This window comes from Choloepus didactylus, chromosome X, assembly GCF_015220235.1.
Source record: "Choloepus didactylus isolate mChoDid1 chromosome X, mChoDid1.pri, whole genome shotgun sequence".
NCBI classification, from domain to species: domain Eukaryota; kingdom Metazoa; phylum Chordata; class Mammalia; order Pilosa; family Megalonychidae; genus Choloepus; species Choloepus didactylus.
Genome location: NC_051334.1, coordinates 113889428 through 113903073, shown reverse-complemented (window position 1 = coordinate 113903073; position 13646 = coordinate 113889428). Strand labels below are relative to the sequence as shown.

Below are 13646 nucleotides of genomic sequence, written 5' to 3'. Positions count from 1 at the left end.
AGGCAATCTCCTCAGTTGATTGTAGATGTAACCTGCCATAGAAGCAATCAACTATTGATTAAAATCCACAAAATAACCTTAGAGTAACAATCAGGCCAGTGTTTGCTTGACCAAACAACTGGACACCATACCCTAGCCAAGTTGATACATGAACTTGACCATAACACACAGCTAAAAAAGAAAAGACATATTTTGTTCTATTAATAGAGCAGCTTTGACATGGGAAATCGTTCATAAACCTATGTTTAAAGAAAAGGTTCCTATTAAGTCTAGGTTGACTATAATAGTTATATTCTCCTTCAAATGGATCAGTCCTCTAGTTGGCTAATATTTTCTGGAAGGAAATTCAGTGCCTGAAGATAAAAAAAAAAGATTTGAACACTCAAGTCACTAGCAAAAATAGATTTTCTGAGTAACTGAGTTTATTATTAAAACAAAATAAAATACAAGATATGCTGTCAAGGACGTTAGCCTTAAAATGGACCTGCCTTAGCAGTAATCCCATTTGGAAAGAATTACCCACAGTAATGTAACTGATAATTTCTCCATTAGTGTTGTAGTTTGCCAATCCTTGGGGAAAAAATAATCTGGAATTTGAACATAAAAACAACAAAAAAACAAACATAGTCTGAATGTTGAAGTGCAAACTCTTTTGAGGTGCTCCATAACCTGCCTCTCCACCTCCCAATAAAACGGGTTCCTCAACTATCCCTTTCATTCCATTCCACTCATCACTCAGACTTGTCACCTGCCCAAATTGCTTTCTAAGGGCATGTTCTTATTTTGTTTTCATAAACTGAATGTTCTTCCTTCTCTGCATATCCAAACACTACATATCCATCAAGGCTTAACTCAAATCCTACTACTTGGTTAAATATCTCTGGTGTGGTACCTGGCTTCCCTTCTTCCATAAATCTTTGTTTTTTTCCCACAATTCTTTCAGATTCTAGTAGACTTTGGAATGAATCTTCCTCCATACAATTAAGTCAGTGTTTTCAGTGTCTTAATCTCTAAATGCAAGCCATATGTACTAAAACTCTCCAGATATTTTCAGAGAATTACTTTCTAATTCTTGATACTTTGCTGACTTCCCTGTAGATGGTAATGGAGTTATGTGCAGCAGGCTCAGTCACTGATGTAGTAAGGATGACCAGAAATCAGAGTTTAAAAGAAGATTGGATTGCTTATATCTGCCGAGAAATTCTTCAGGTGAGTCTCCATATCATCGTTCTCTCCTGGCTTTCAAATAACCTGATAATAATATATAAAATTTATCTTATACCTGCTCATATTTGATTACTATAGATTAAAAATTATAAACATAAACTCTGGAGCAGGACTTCTAAAATGTCCAGAAAGCTTTTGGGGAAAGTAGATTTCAGGTAGACTGTAAGATGGTGTTTTATTTTTCCAGCTGCTAAAACAATTGTCATATAATGGGTGTGATGGTTAGGTTCATGTGTCATCTTGGCCAGGTGATGGTGCCCAGGTGTCTGGTCAAGCAAGCACTGGCCTAACCATTACTGCAGGGACATTTGTGGCTGGTTAATAAACCAGAAGGCTGGTTTATTAAATGATCAGTCAATTGACTTCACCTGTGACTGATTACATCAACAAAAGGCGTGTCTTCAAATTCAATCAGCTGGATTTAATCCAATCAGTTGAAGACTTTTAAGAGAAAAAGAGAGAAAGCCTTCACTTCTTCTTTGGCTAGCCAATGTCTCCTGAGGAGTGCATCAAACACCTTTATCAGAGATGCCAGTTTTCTGCCTGCCCTGTGGAATTTGGACTCATGCATCCTGCCCTACAGAATTTGGACTTGTGCATCCTGCCCTATGGAATTTGGACTCATGCATCCCCAAAGCTGCATGAGACACTTTTATAAACTCTCTTATATTTACAGACATCTCTTGTTGGTTCTGTTTCCCTAGAGAACCCTAACTAATACAATGGGTTTGCTTAAACAGTGGTAATTTATTGGTTCACAGTTTTGAGGCTAAGAGAAGTTCAAGTCAAGTCATTAGCAAGATGAGCTTTCTCCCAGAAGACTGGTGTTCTGGGACTGGATGCCTGTAATCCTTGGTCCTTGGCTTTTCTATCACATGGCTGTGCACATGGTGGCATCTTCTCCTTTCTCTTCTGGGTTCCATTGACTTCCATCTTCTTGATTCCCATGCTTACTCTCTCCATTTAATTTTCAATCAGTTTTTAAAGAACTCTAGTAATCTGAATTAAAGCTCAACCTGATTCATTTGGGCCACATCTTAACTAAAGTAACATAATGAAGAAATCTTACTTACAATGGGTCACACCCACCAGAATGTGGACGAAGACCAAGAACATTTCCAAATTGGGTTACACAATTCAATCCACCACAGATGGGTAACCTGACACTTCCAAATCATAACCTTTAATGACTCTGTCAGACTTAGACTACTGTGTTCAATGGATGGTGGAAACAGCCACTTGGGAATATTTATTAAGTTCTTATAAATTTTTAGAATTTTTTTTAATTATGGCGCTATCATTAGGAATTAAGAGCAAGGTGAAACAGATGAAATAATTGGTTTACAAAATGGACAAAAACTATCTGCAACCTTTTTGCAGACAGACAACCTCCAATGAATTCTGCCCCACTTTTTAATTTCTTTACTCTGACAATAAATTGTATGAAAGCAAAAATCTACTTGATCAACCAAACTCAAGTATTTCTTTGTGGCCAAAGTGCTTAGGGACACTCAAGAAGGATATTAAAGAACTCAACAGCACCACTCATAAAATATTACTGCCCTTCCACCCATCTTGTCTGGATTCACTTGTGATAATAGTATAAAGAGTAAGAGTGCAAATTCTGAATTGAGTTTGAATTCTGGTTTCACCACGTATTAACTGTGTGAATTTGAGTCACTTACTTAATTTCTCCAAGTCTTTCATTCCTCAACTGAAATATGGGTGATTTAGTACCTTCTTCAAAGGGTTTCAGTGAGGATTTAATAATTTACTCCATGTAAAGCACTCAGCACAGTGCCTGGCAAAGTAAAAAGGATCAACAAATTTTAGCTATTTTTATGGTTACTACAATTAATAATCAGCAGTTAGCACTGGAGAGATTACATTGCAGCCTAACATTACATACCATGTCACGGGTTATTTTATTGTTGAATAGGCTGGAGTGAGTGTGGTAAGCCAATACATTACAAATGCTTTAAAATGAATTTCCTTATTACCCTATCCCTTACAAGGCTGTGGAGAAATATTTTAGACCAAACAAATGAATGGATGAGAAATGGAGCAAAACTATGGCTGAGCTAGGATATTTAAGATATCCAGGCTGTGATGGTGAGGTTCGTGTGTCAACTTGGCCAGGTGATGGTACCCAGCTGTCTAGTCAAGCAAGCACTGGCCTAGCTGTTGTTTCAAGGACATTTCTGGCTGGTTAATAAACCAACAGGCTGGTTTATTAAATCATTAGTCAATTGACTGCAGCTGTGACTGATGACATCAACAAAGGGTGTGTCTTCCACCATGAAAGAATGCAGTCAGCTGGATTTAATCCAATCAGTTGAAGACTTTTAAGCAAGACAGATAGAGGACATTCATTTCTTCTTTGGCTGACTAGTGAAGCATTTCCTGAGGAGTTCGTTGAAGTTGCCAGTTCGTTTCCTGAGGAGTTCATCAAACATCTTCGTTGGAGTTGCCAGTCTGCTGCCTGACCTACAGAATTTGGACTCATGCATACCCACAGTTCCATGAGACACTTTTATAAATCTTATATATTTATAGATATTGCTCATTGATTCTGTTTCCCTAGAGAACCCTAACTAATACAACTTGGTACTGGGAGTGGTTCTTGACAAATGGAATCTTAAAATAGGCTTTTACAGTATTTTTTCTACTCATTAGATTCAAAGGCACTAATGACTCCATTTCCAATAACCAAGATGGCACTGATAGTCCATGGCGTGAGTTGGCAATGAAGATATGCAAAATAGCACCGTTTGATTCTCCTAGTCATACTCTTGTATGACTCAAGGCTCTGGGTGAGAGTGTTTTTGACACCTTCACAGAGTTTTGCAGAATTAAGAGGTATAATGATGTTGGCTGGCTGCTCTTAGATACGTTGGATAAAGTTATAAGGGAAAGGGATGAGCTAAAGGCTTCAAATTTAAAACTTAAGTGCTGTATGACAGATGTAAAAGTTTCTACATTTGCCCTGAAAGAAAATCTTATTTCCTGTGGCTGCAGACTTGAGATTTCTGAAAACCAGATGCAGACTCATTGTACAAGTAGCAGATTTAAAATGTAAACTAAAATCTCAACCTCTTAGGGTGTCTGCTGTTAAAGTAAAGGCATTAGTTGGAAAAGAATGGGATCCTGAAACTTGGAATGGGGACATACGGATTGGTAATAATGGCAGTGAGGACATTGGAACCCTGGATTCTGCTTAGTCATTGTTAGATTTACCTGTAGTGGGCTGTCCTGAGGAAACAGCCCCCCACCTCCAGTCTGCCCTGAGGAAACAGCTTCCCCACCTCCAGTCTGCCCTAAGGAGCCTGCCATCCAACCTCCACATGAAGAGATTAACTCTTCAGTGCCTGCTAATCCTGTAATCACCTCCCCTGAGGAAGCAGCCCTCACCCCTCTGTCTGGAGAGATTAATCCTGTTTTATGAGATGAAAATGCAACAGAATATTCTGAGGTAAATGGCTTGAGGGATACTTCTAATGCTTTTCATGACCCACCCCTACCACCAGTCTTTGCTTCAAGACCTATAACTAGACTAAACTCCCAACAGGCCCAGAAGTGTGAGGTACAAAGTGTGACCCATGAGGAAGTATGCTATACTCCAAAAGAACAGTACAAGTTTTCCAACTTATACAGACAGAAACCAGGGGAACATGGGTGGGAATGGATATTAAGGGTGTGGGATAATGGTGGAAGGCATATAAGGTTGGATCAGGCTGAATTTACTGATATGGGCCCACAAAGCAGAGATTCTGCATTCAATGTTGTAGCTCCAGGGGTTAGAAAGGGTGTTAACAGTCTGTTTGGGTGGTTGGCTGAAACATGGATCAAAAGGTGGCAGGCATTACCTGAGGTTGAAATGCCAGAACTGCCCTGGTATAATGTAGAGGAAGGGATTCAAAGTCTTAGAGAGACTGGAATGTTAGAGTGGATTTATCATGGAAGACCTGCTCACACACCCCTGGAATGTCCAGGGGATACACCTTTTACCAGGACTGTGAGGAATAAATTTGTGAGACTAGCTCCATCATCCCTGAAGAGCTCTGTAGTCAGCCTTCTCTGTAGGTCAGATATTGCTGTAGGAGCTGCTGTCACTGAGCTGGAATCCTTAAACACAATGGGGATAATCAGATCCCAAGTTGGCAGAAGCCAAGTGGCTTCAGTTAATCACCACAGACAAGGTGGGCATGGCTACCATAATGGAAAACAGGCTCAAAGCAGCAGTCAAAATAATCTGACTCACAGAGACGTATGGCATTGACTAGTAGACCATGGAGTACCAAGTAGTAAAATAGATGGCAATTGACTAAATTCTTGTTTGAACTATATAAACAGAAGAATTCTAGGTCAAGTGAACAAAAGTCTCCCTTGAATTACAAAAAGAGAGAGTCATGGCCACTTAATCAATTCCCATACTTGAGACAGTTTACAGATCCAGAGCCCCTTGAATGAGGGGAAGGCCAGGTACCATTGAGGAAGGACCCTGTTAACACTGCCAAAAATTTATACTGTTAATCTCCTCCCAGCCTTCCCCAGGGGGACCTATGGCTTTTTACCAGGGTAATTGTACATTGGGGGAAAGGAAATGATCAGATATTTCATGGATTATTAGACACTAGTTCAGAAGTGACATTAATTCCCGGAGACCCAAAACATCACTCTGGTCCATCAGTCAGTGTTGGGGCTTATGGAGGTCAGGTGATCGATGGGAGTTTTAGCTCAGGTCCATCTCACAGCGGGTCCAGTGGGTCCCCAAACCCATTCTGTGATTATTCCCCAGTGCTTGAATGCATAATGGAATAAACATACCCAGCAACTGGCAGAATCCTCCCATTAGTTCCCTGACTCATGGAGTGAGGGCTATTATGGTGGGAAAGGCCAAGTGGAAGCCACGAGTACTGCCTCTGCCAAGCAAAATAGTAAACCAGAAGCAATACTGGATTCCTGGAGGGATTGCAGAGATTAATGCCACTCTTAAGGACTTGAAGGATACAGGGGTGGTGATACCAAACACCTCCCCATTCAACTCTTCTATTTGGCCTGTGAGAAAACAGATGGGTCTTGGAGGATCACAGTGGACTATCATAAGCTTAACCAGGTGGTGACTGCAATTGCAGCTGCTATTCCAGATGTGACATCATTGCTTGAGCAAATCAACACCTCCCCTTGTACCTGGTATGAGCTATTGATCTGACAAATGCCTTTTTCTCAATAGCTGTGTGCCGGTTTGAGTGTATTGTGTCCCCCAAATGCCATTATCTTTGTAGTCTTGTGTGGGGAAGAAGTTTTGGTGTTGGTTAGATTTGCTTGGAGTGTGCCCCACCCAGCTGTGGGAGATAATTTTGATGAGATGTTCCCATGGAGGCTTGGCCCCACCCATTCGGGGTGGGCCTTGATCGGTGGAGCTATATAAATGAGCTGACTCAAAGAGGAAAGAGAGTGCAGCTGGGAGTGATGTTTTGAAGAGGAGCAAGCTTGCTAGAGAGGAACGTCCTGGGAGAAAGCCGTTTTGAGGCCGGAGCTTTGGAGCAGATGCCAGCTGCCTTCCTAGCTGACAGAGGTTTTCCGGAGGCCATTGGCCATCCTCCGGTGAGGGTACCCGATTGCTGATGTGTTACCTTGGACACTTTGTGGCCTTAAGACTGTAATTGTGTAGTGAAATAAACCCCCGTTTTATAAAAGCCTATTCATCTCTGGTGTTTTGCATTCTGCGGCATTAGCAGACTAGGACAGATTTTGGTACCAGGAGTGGGGTGCTTTTGCTGCTGAGTCTGCAAATGCCAAACATGTTGGAACAGCTTTTTAAATGGATAAGGGGAAGTTTCTGGAAGAATTGTGAGGAGCGTGATAGAAAAGGCCAAAACTGCTTTAAAGAGACTGTTTGTGGAAATATGGACTCTAAAGATACTTCTGATGAGGACTTGAGCAGAAATGATGAATGTGTTGTTGCAAACTAGAAGAAAGGTGATCCTTGTTTTAAAGTGGCACAAAATTTGGCAAAATTGAGTCCTGGTGTCAGATGGAAGGAAGAATCTGGAAGCAACAACCTGGAATACTTAGCTGAGGACATCTCCAGAGTACGTGTGGAGGACATATCCTGGCTTCTCCTTGCAGCTTATAGTAAAATGCGAACAGAGAGAGATAAACTTAGAACTGAACTCTTGGGTTCAAAGAAGCCAGAAGTTGATGGCTTGGAAAATTACAGGCTTCTAGGGGGTGGAATCCCAGAAGCTACAACCCAACATGAGGATGTAACTAAACATGGAACCCAGCCACCATTTCAGGACAAGCCAAGATTGGATAAGGAGTTAAGCAGAAAGGATTTGTGGAAACTCCTATTGTCTGATGGCTTTGACCCCTGCATGCTTCATGCAAAGCCAGCAGAATTTTTGTGAGATCTTTATAGACGGAGCCATTGCCGGTCTGGACTGGAGGAGACAGACAAGGAAAAAATTAAAGGAAAAATCTCTTCAAAGACAGAGCCATGGAGGTTGAGGTCTGGAGTCAGGAGGTCTCGGGCTGGGAGAGCGGAGCAGCCCACATGCATGGAAAGGGTGAGTTTGCCCTGGAGGTCGAGGGCGGGCTTTCCGCCTCGATGCTCTGGAAGAGTTTTGCCACCTCAGGTCCCAAAGAGGGTGGAGCACATTTCCAGGGAATTGAGGAGAGCCTGGCTGCCACCACACTGTTCTGCAGGGGTTGAGCGTGTGTCCCGGAGATGGAAGGGAATCCGGGAGCTGCCCCGAGGTTTGAGGAGGGTGGAGCCGAGAAGGTGGTCTCCCCAATGTGTGGAAATGTTGGAGCACTCACCCAAGCATTTGGAGAGGAAAGGGCTGTCGAAAAGGCCCTTAGGAAGGGTTAGGCTCCCGCTCTCTCAAGCCCCAAGAATGCAACATTGTTCTGTAAATGACTCTCGGACTTTGAAATCTAATGGACTTTGTCCTGTGGGTTTTAAGAACTGTTTTGCTCCTGTTAACCCTGTTTTCCTTACTGTTTCTTCTTATGGCAATGGGAATGTTTATCCTATGAATGTCCCTCCTTTGTATATTGGAAGCACGTAACTTGTTCTAAGTTCACAGATCCACAGCTAAAGAAAGATTGTGCCTTGGGACTGACCATGCCTAAATTGATTTTGATGGGATTTTGTGCTTAACTTTTGTTACTGAAATGATTTAAGTTTTTGTGGTATTGTGGAATGAATGTATTTTGTATTTGGAAAGATAATGCCATTTTGGGTTCCAGGGGGTGGAATGTGCCGGTTTGAGTGTATTGTGTCCCCCAAATGCCATTATCTTTGTAGTCTTGTGTGGGGAAGAAGTTTTGGTGTTGGTTAGATTTGCTTGGAGTGTGCCCCACCCAGCTGTGGGAGATAATTTTGATGAGATGTTCCCATGGAGGCTTGGCCCCACCCATTCGGGGTGGGCCTTGATCGGTGGAGCTATATAAATGAGCTGACTCAAAGAGGAAAGGGAGTGCAGCTGGGAGTGATGTTTTGAAGAGGAGCAAGCTTGCTAGAGAGGAACGTCCTGGGAGAAAGCCGTTTTGAGGCCGGAGCTTTGGAGCAGATGCCAGCTGCCTTCCTAGCTGACAGAGGTTTTCCGGAGGCCATTGGCCATCCTCCGGTGAGGGTACCCGATTGCTGATGTGTTACCTTGGACACTTTGTGGCCTTAAGACTGTAATTGTGTAGTGAAATAAACCCCCGTTTTATAAAAGCCTATTCATCTCTGGTGTTTTGCATTCTGCAGCATTAGCAGACTAGGACAAGCTGTCAGTAAGGACCACCAGAAACAGTTTGCATTCAGCTGGCAAGGCCAGCAGTTTACATTCACTGTGCTACCTCAGGGTTATATCAACTCTCCAGCCCTATGTCATAATATTGTCCACAGTGATCTTGATCATTTCTCTCTCCCACAAGACATCACACTGTTCCATTATATTGATGAGATCATCTTGATTGGACCTAGTGAGCAAGAAGTAGCAACTACTCTAGATTTATTGGTAAGGTATTTGCATGGCAGAGGATGGGAGATAAATCCAACAAAAATACATGGGCCTTCCACCTCAGTAAAATTTCTAGATGTCCAGTGGTGTGGGGCAGGATGAGATATCCTTTCTAAGGTGAAGGATAAGCTGTTGCATCTGGCCCCTCCTACAACCAAAAAAGAGACACAATGCTTAGTTGGCCTCTTTGTATTTTGGAGACAACATATTCCTCATTTGGGTGTGTTACTCTGGTCCATTTACCAAGTGACCACAAAAGTTCTAGTTTTGAGTGGGGACTGGAACAAGATGAGGCTCTGTGAGAGGTCCAGTCTGCTGTGCGAGCTGCTCTGCCACTTGTACCATATGATCCAGCTGACCCAATGGTGCTGGAAGTGTCAGTGGCAAATAAAGATGCTGTTTGGAGCCTTTGGTGGGCTCCTATAGGAGAATGACAATGCCGGCCCTTAGGATTTTGGAGTAAAGCTTCACCATCCTCTGTAGATAACTACTCTCCATTTGAAAAACAGCTGTTGGCCTGCTATTGGGCCTTAGTAGAGACAGAACACTTAACCAGGGCCACCAAGTTACCATGAGACCTGAGTTACCTATCATGAGCTGGGTGTTGTCTGACCCGCCAAGCCATAAAGTCGGGCATGCACAGCAGCACATCAGAAAATGGAAATGGTTTACATGAGATAGAGTTTGAACGGGTCCTGAAGGCACAAGTAAGTTACATGAGGAAGTGGCCCAAATGCCCTTGGCCCCCACTCCTTCCACCTTGCCTTCTCTTTCCCAGCTCACACCTATGGCATCTTGGGGAGTTCCTTATAATCAGTTGACTGAGGAAGAGAAGACTCGGGCCTGGTTTACAGATGGCTCTGCAGGATATGCAGCCACCACCTGAAAGTGGACAGCTGCAGCACTGCAGCCCCTTTCTGGGATATCCCTGAAGGACAGTGGTGAGGGGAAATCCTCCCAGTGGGCAGAACTTCAAGCAGTGTACCTGGTTGTTCACTTTGCTTGGAAGGAGAACTGGCCAGAGGTGCTTTTGTACACTGACTCATGGGCTGTTGCTAATGATTTGGCTGGATGGTCAGGGACTTGGAAGGAACATGATTGAAAGATTGGTGACAAAGAAGTCTGGGGAAGGGGTATGTGGATAGACCTTTCTGAGTGGGCAAAAAACATGAAGATGTTTGTGTCCCATCTGAATGCTCACCAGAGCGTGACTTCAGCAGAACAAGATTTTAATAACCAAGTGGATAAAATGACCCATTTGGTGGATACCAATCAGCCTCTTTCCCCAGCAACTCATGTCATTGCCCAATGAGCTCATGAACAAAGTGATCATGGTGGTAGGGAAGGAGGTTATGCATGGGCTCACCAACATGGACTTCCACTCACCAAGGCTGACCTGGCCACAGCCACTGCTGAGTGTCCAATCTGCCAGGAACAGAAACCCACACTCAGTCCCCAATATGGCAACATTCCCCAAGGTGATCAGCCTGCTACCTGGTGGCAGGTTGATTACATTGGACCACTTCCATCATGGAAAGGGCAGCAATTTGTTCTTACTGGAATAGACACATACTCTGGATATGGGTTTGCCTTCTCATCATGAAATGCTTCTGCCAAAACTACCATCCATGGACTTACAGAATGCCTTATCCACCATCATGATATTCAACACAGTGTTGCTTCTGACCAAGGAACCCACTTCACAGCAAATGAAGTGAGGGAATGGGCACATGCTCACGGAATTCTCTGGTCTTACCATGTTCCCCATCATTCAGAGGCAGCTGGGTTGATAGAATGGTGGAATGGGCTGTTGAAGACTCAAGTACAGTGTCAACTAGGTGGCAATACCTTGCAGGGCTGGGGCAGTGTTCTCCAGGAGGCTGTGTATGCTCTGAATCAGTGTCCACTCTATGGTGCTCTTTCTCCCATAGCCATGTTTCACAGGTCCAGGAATCAAGGGGTGTAAACAGGACTGGAGCCACTCACTATCACTCCTAGTGATCCACTAGGAAAATTTTTGCTTCCTGTCCCTGCAACCTTAAGCTCTGCTGGTCTACAAGTCTTAGTTCCAAAAGGAGGAGTGCTTCCACCAGGAAACAGAACAGTAATTCCATTGAACTGAAAGTTAAGACTGCCACCTGGCCACTTTGGGCTTCTTATGCCTCTGAATCAACAGGCAAGGAAGGGGATTACTGTACTGGCTGGGGTGATTGATCCTGACTATCAAGGGGAAATAGCACTGCAACTACACAATGGAGGTAAAGAAGAGTTTTCCTGGAATACAGGAGATCCCCTTGGGCATCTCTTAGCACAACCATGCCCTGTGATTCAAGTCAATGGAAAACTGCAACAACCCAATCCAGGCAGGACTACCAATGGCCAAGAAACTTCAGGAATGAAGGTTTCGGTCACCCCACCAGCCAAAGAACCACGGCCAGCTGAAATGTTTGCTGAGGGTAAAGGGAACATGGAATGGGTAGTGGAAGAAGGTAGTGGTAAATATGAACTACCCCCACATGACCAGTTACAGAAATGAGGACTATGATGGCATGAATATTTCCTCCTTGTTTTGTTGAGTATGTTTGTATTTGTCTGTAAAGCAAATATCTTTGTTTTCTTCTCTGTCTTATCCCCTTATCATATGACATCTGTATTGTTCATTTTGCTGTATTTAAGCGAAAGGAAATTGATTTTAAGAGTTAATGTCACCCAAGGACTTGCACCCTACTCTGGAGAGATTTAATGCATTTCCGGTTGTACAATGCACAGCGGAGTATTGTCAGGCAAAATATGTCTGTTATTGTTCTCTACTTAGAGATAAAGTATGGTTTTAGGTGATGTGTATAACTGCCAAGTTGACAAGGGTTGGACTGTGTTGGTTAGGTTTATGTGTCAACTTGGCCAGGTGATGGTACCCAGCTGTGTGGTCAAGCAAGCACTGGCCTAACCATTGCTGTGAGGACATTTGTGGCTGGTTAATAAACCAACAGGCTAGTTTATTAAATCATCAGTCAATTGGCTGCAGCTGTGACTGATGACATCAACAAAGGGCGTGTCTTCCACCATGAAAGTATGCAGTCAGCTGGATTTAATCCAATCAGTTGAAGACTTTTAAGCGAGACAGATAGAAAACCTTCACTTCTTCTTTGGCTGACTAACAAAGTGTTTCCTGAGTAGTTCTTCGAAGTTGCCAGTTTGTTTCCTGAGGAATTCATCAAACATCTTCATTGGAGTTGCCAGTTTGCTGTCTGCCCTATGGAATTTGGACTCGTGCATACCCACAGTTGCGTGAGACATTTTTATAAATCATATATTTATAGATATCTCTCATTGATTATATTTCCCTAGAGAACCCTAACTAATACACAGGCTTTTACTCATGTTCAGTTGGAAATATGGAAGGTAGGAAGGAAGGTAAAGTAGCCCAATGTATATAAATACTCCTTTTGGTGTTCCTTTTCTTGCATGGTTGTTCTGATTTGTTTTCCTTTCTGTATAGCCAAAGGTAGTACTCTGGGAACTGGTTGTAATTCCAGTCTAAAGAAAGGGTATCACATCAAAACTTAAACCTGGGCCACTTTTCTTACCAAAAATTTCTCCCAAAGTACTAAAAACAGTGCCAGTAAAGAAGAATAATATACTAATGTGACTTTTATTTTTTATCTATATGTATATACAGGGTTTAGCTCATCTTCATGCACACCAAGTAATTCACCGGGACATTAAAGGTCAGAATGTGCTACTGACTCATAACGCTGAAGTAAAACTGGGTAAGTTTATTCTTACATTACTTTAGATGAGGCCCAAAATATCTCAATGGAGAAAACTCCTTTTAGATAGCTGCGCTTTCTTTCATGTCATAGCCAGTATCCTCTACTTATTGTCTGGGTCTTCCTCACCTGCAAAGCCAGTCAAAATTTGAAAATTTTTCGGGTAGAGGAGGTGGAGCAAGGAAAGAAGATGAACTTAACTGCTTCTCTTAAATCATGTGGACAAAAACAACTTTTTAATTATAGGTAATTTATGATTTAATTATATTATTATACATTGATTCATATAAAATCCCATACTTGTTAGTCATTACATGGTTTTCTATTAAATATAGCTATTATATGCATTTCAACAATTGGACTGAGTACTTACCATGTGCAAGTGTCTGTGTAGTGGATGAGGATGCAAAAAAGTAAAAAGAAGAAGAAAAACAATTCTTCTACATCACAGAGTTATATTTTCCCAAGAATATGTGATAGCTTTTAAATTACTTAAGGATGAGTTCTTCTTTGGGATTTTTCCTCAAATATTTAAAGAGATGATATCAGTTAGAAATGATGCTCTAATAATATCCAAATCAAATTCAGAATTAGAAATCAAAAGACAAGAAGTCCTAGTCCCTCTATTCCA

General features: G+C 42.4%; 1 protein-coding gene across 1 annotated transcript in view; it reads left to right on the top strand.

Annotated features, from left to right (window-relative positions):
• Positions 1–13646, top strand: part of NRK (Nik related kinase) — a 210487-nt gene that overhangs the window by 123715 nt on the left and 73126 nt on the right. Inside the window, exons 6-7 of the mRNA XM_037821841.1 lie at positions 1099–1209; positions 12925–13015. Of these exons, the coding sequence (XP_037677769.1) occupies positions 1099–1209; positions 12925–13015 (202 nt within the window). The remainder of the gene's footprint in view (positions 1–1098; positions 1210–12924; positions 13016–13646) is intronic.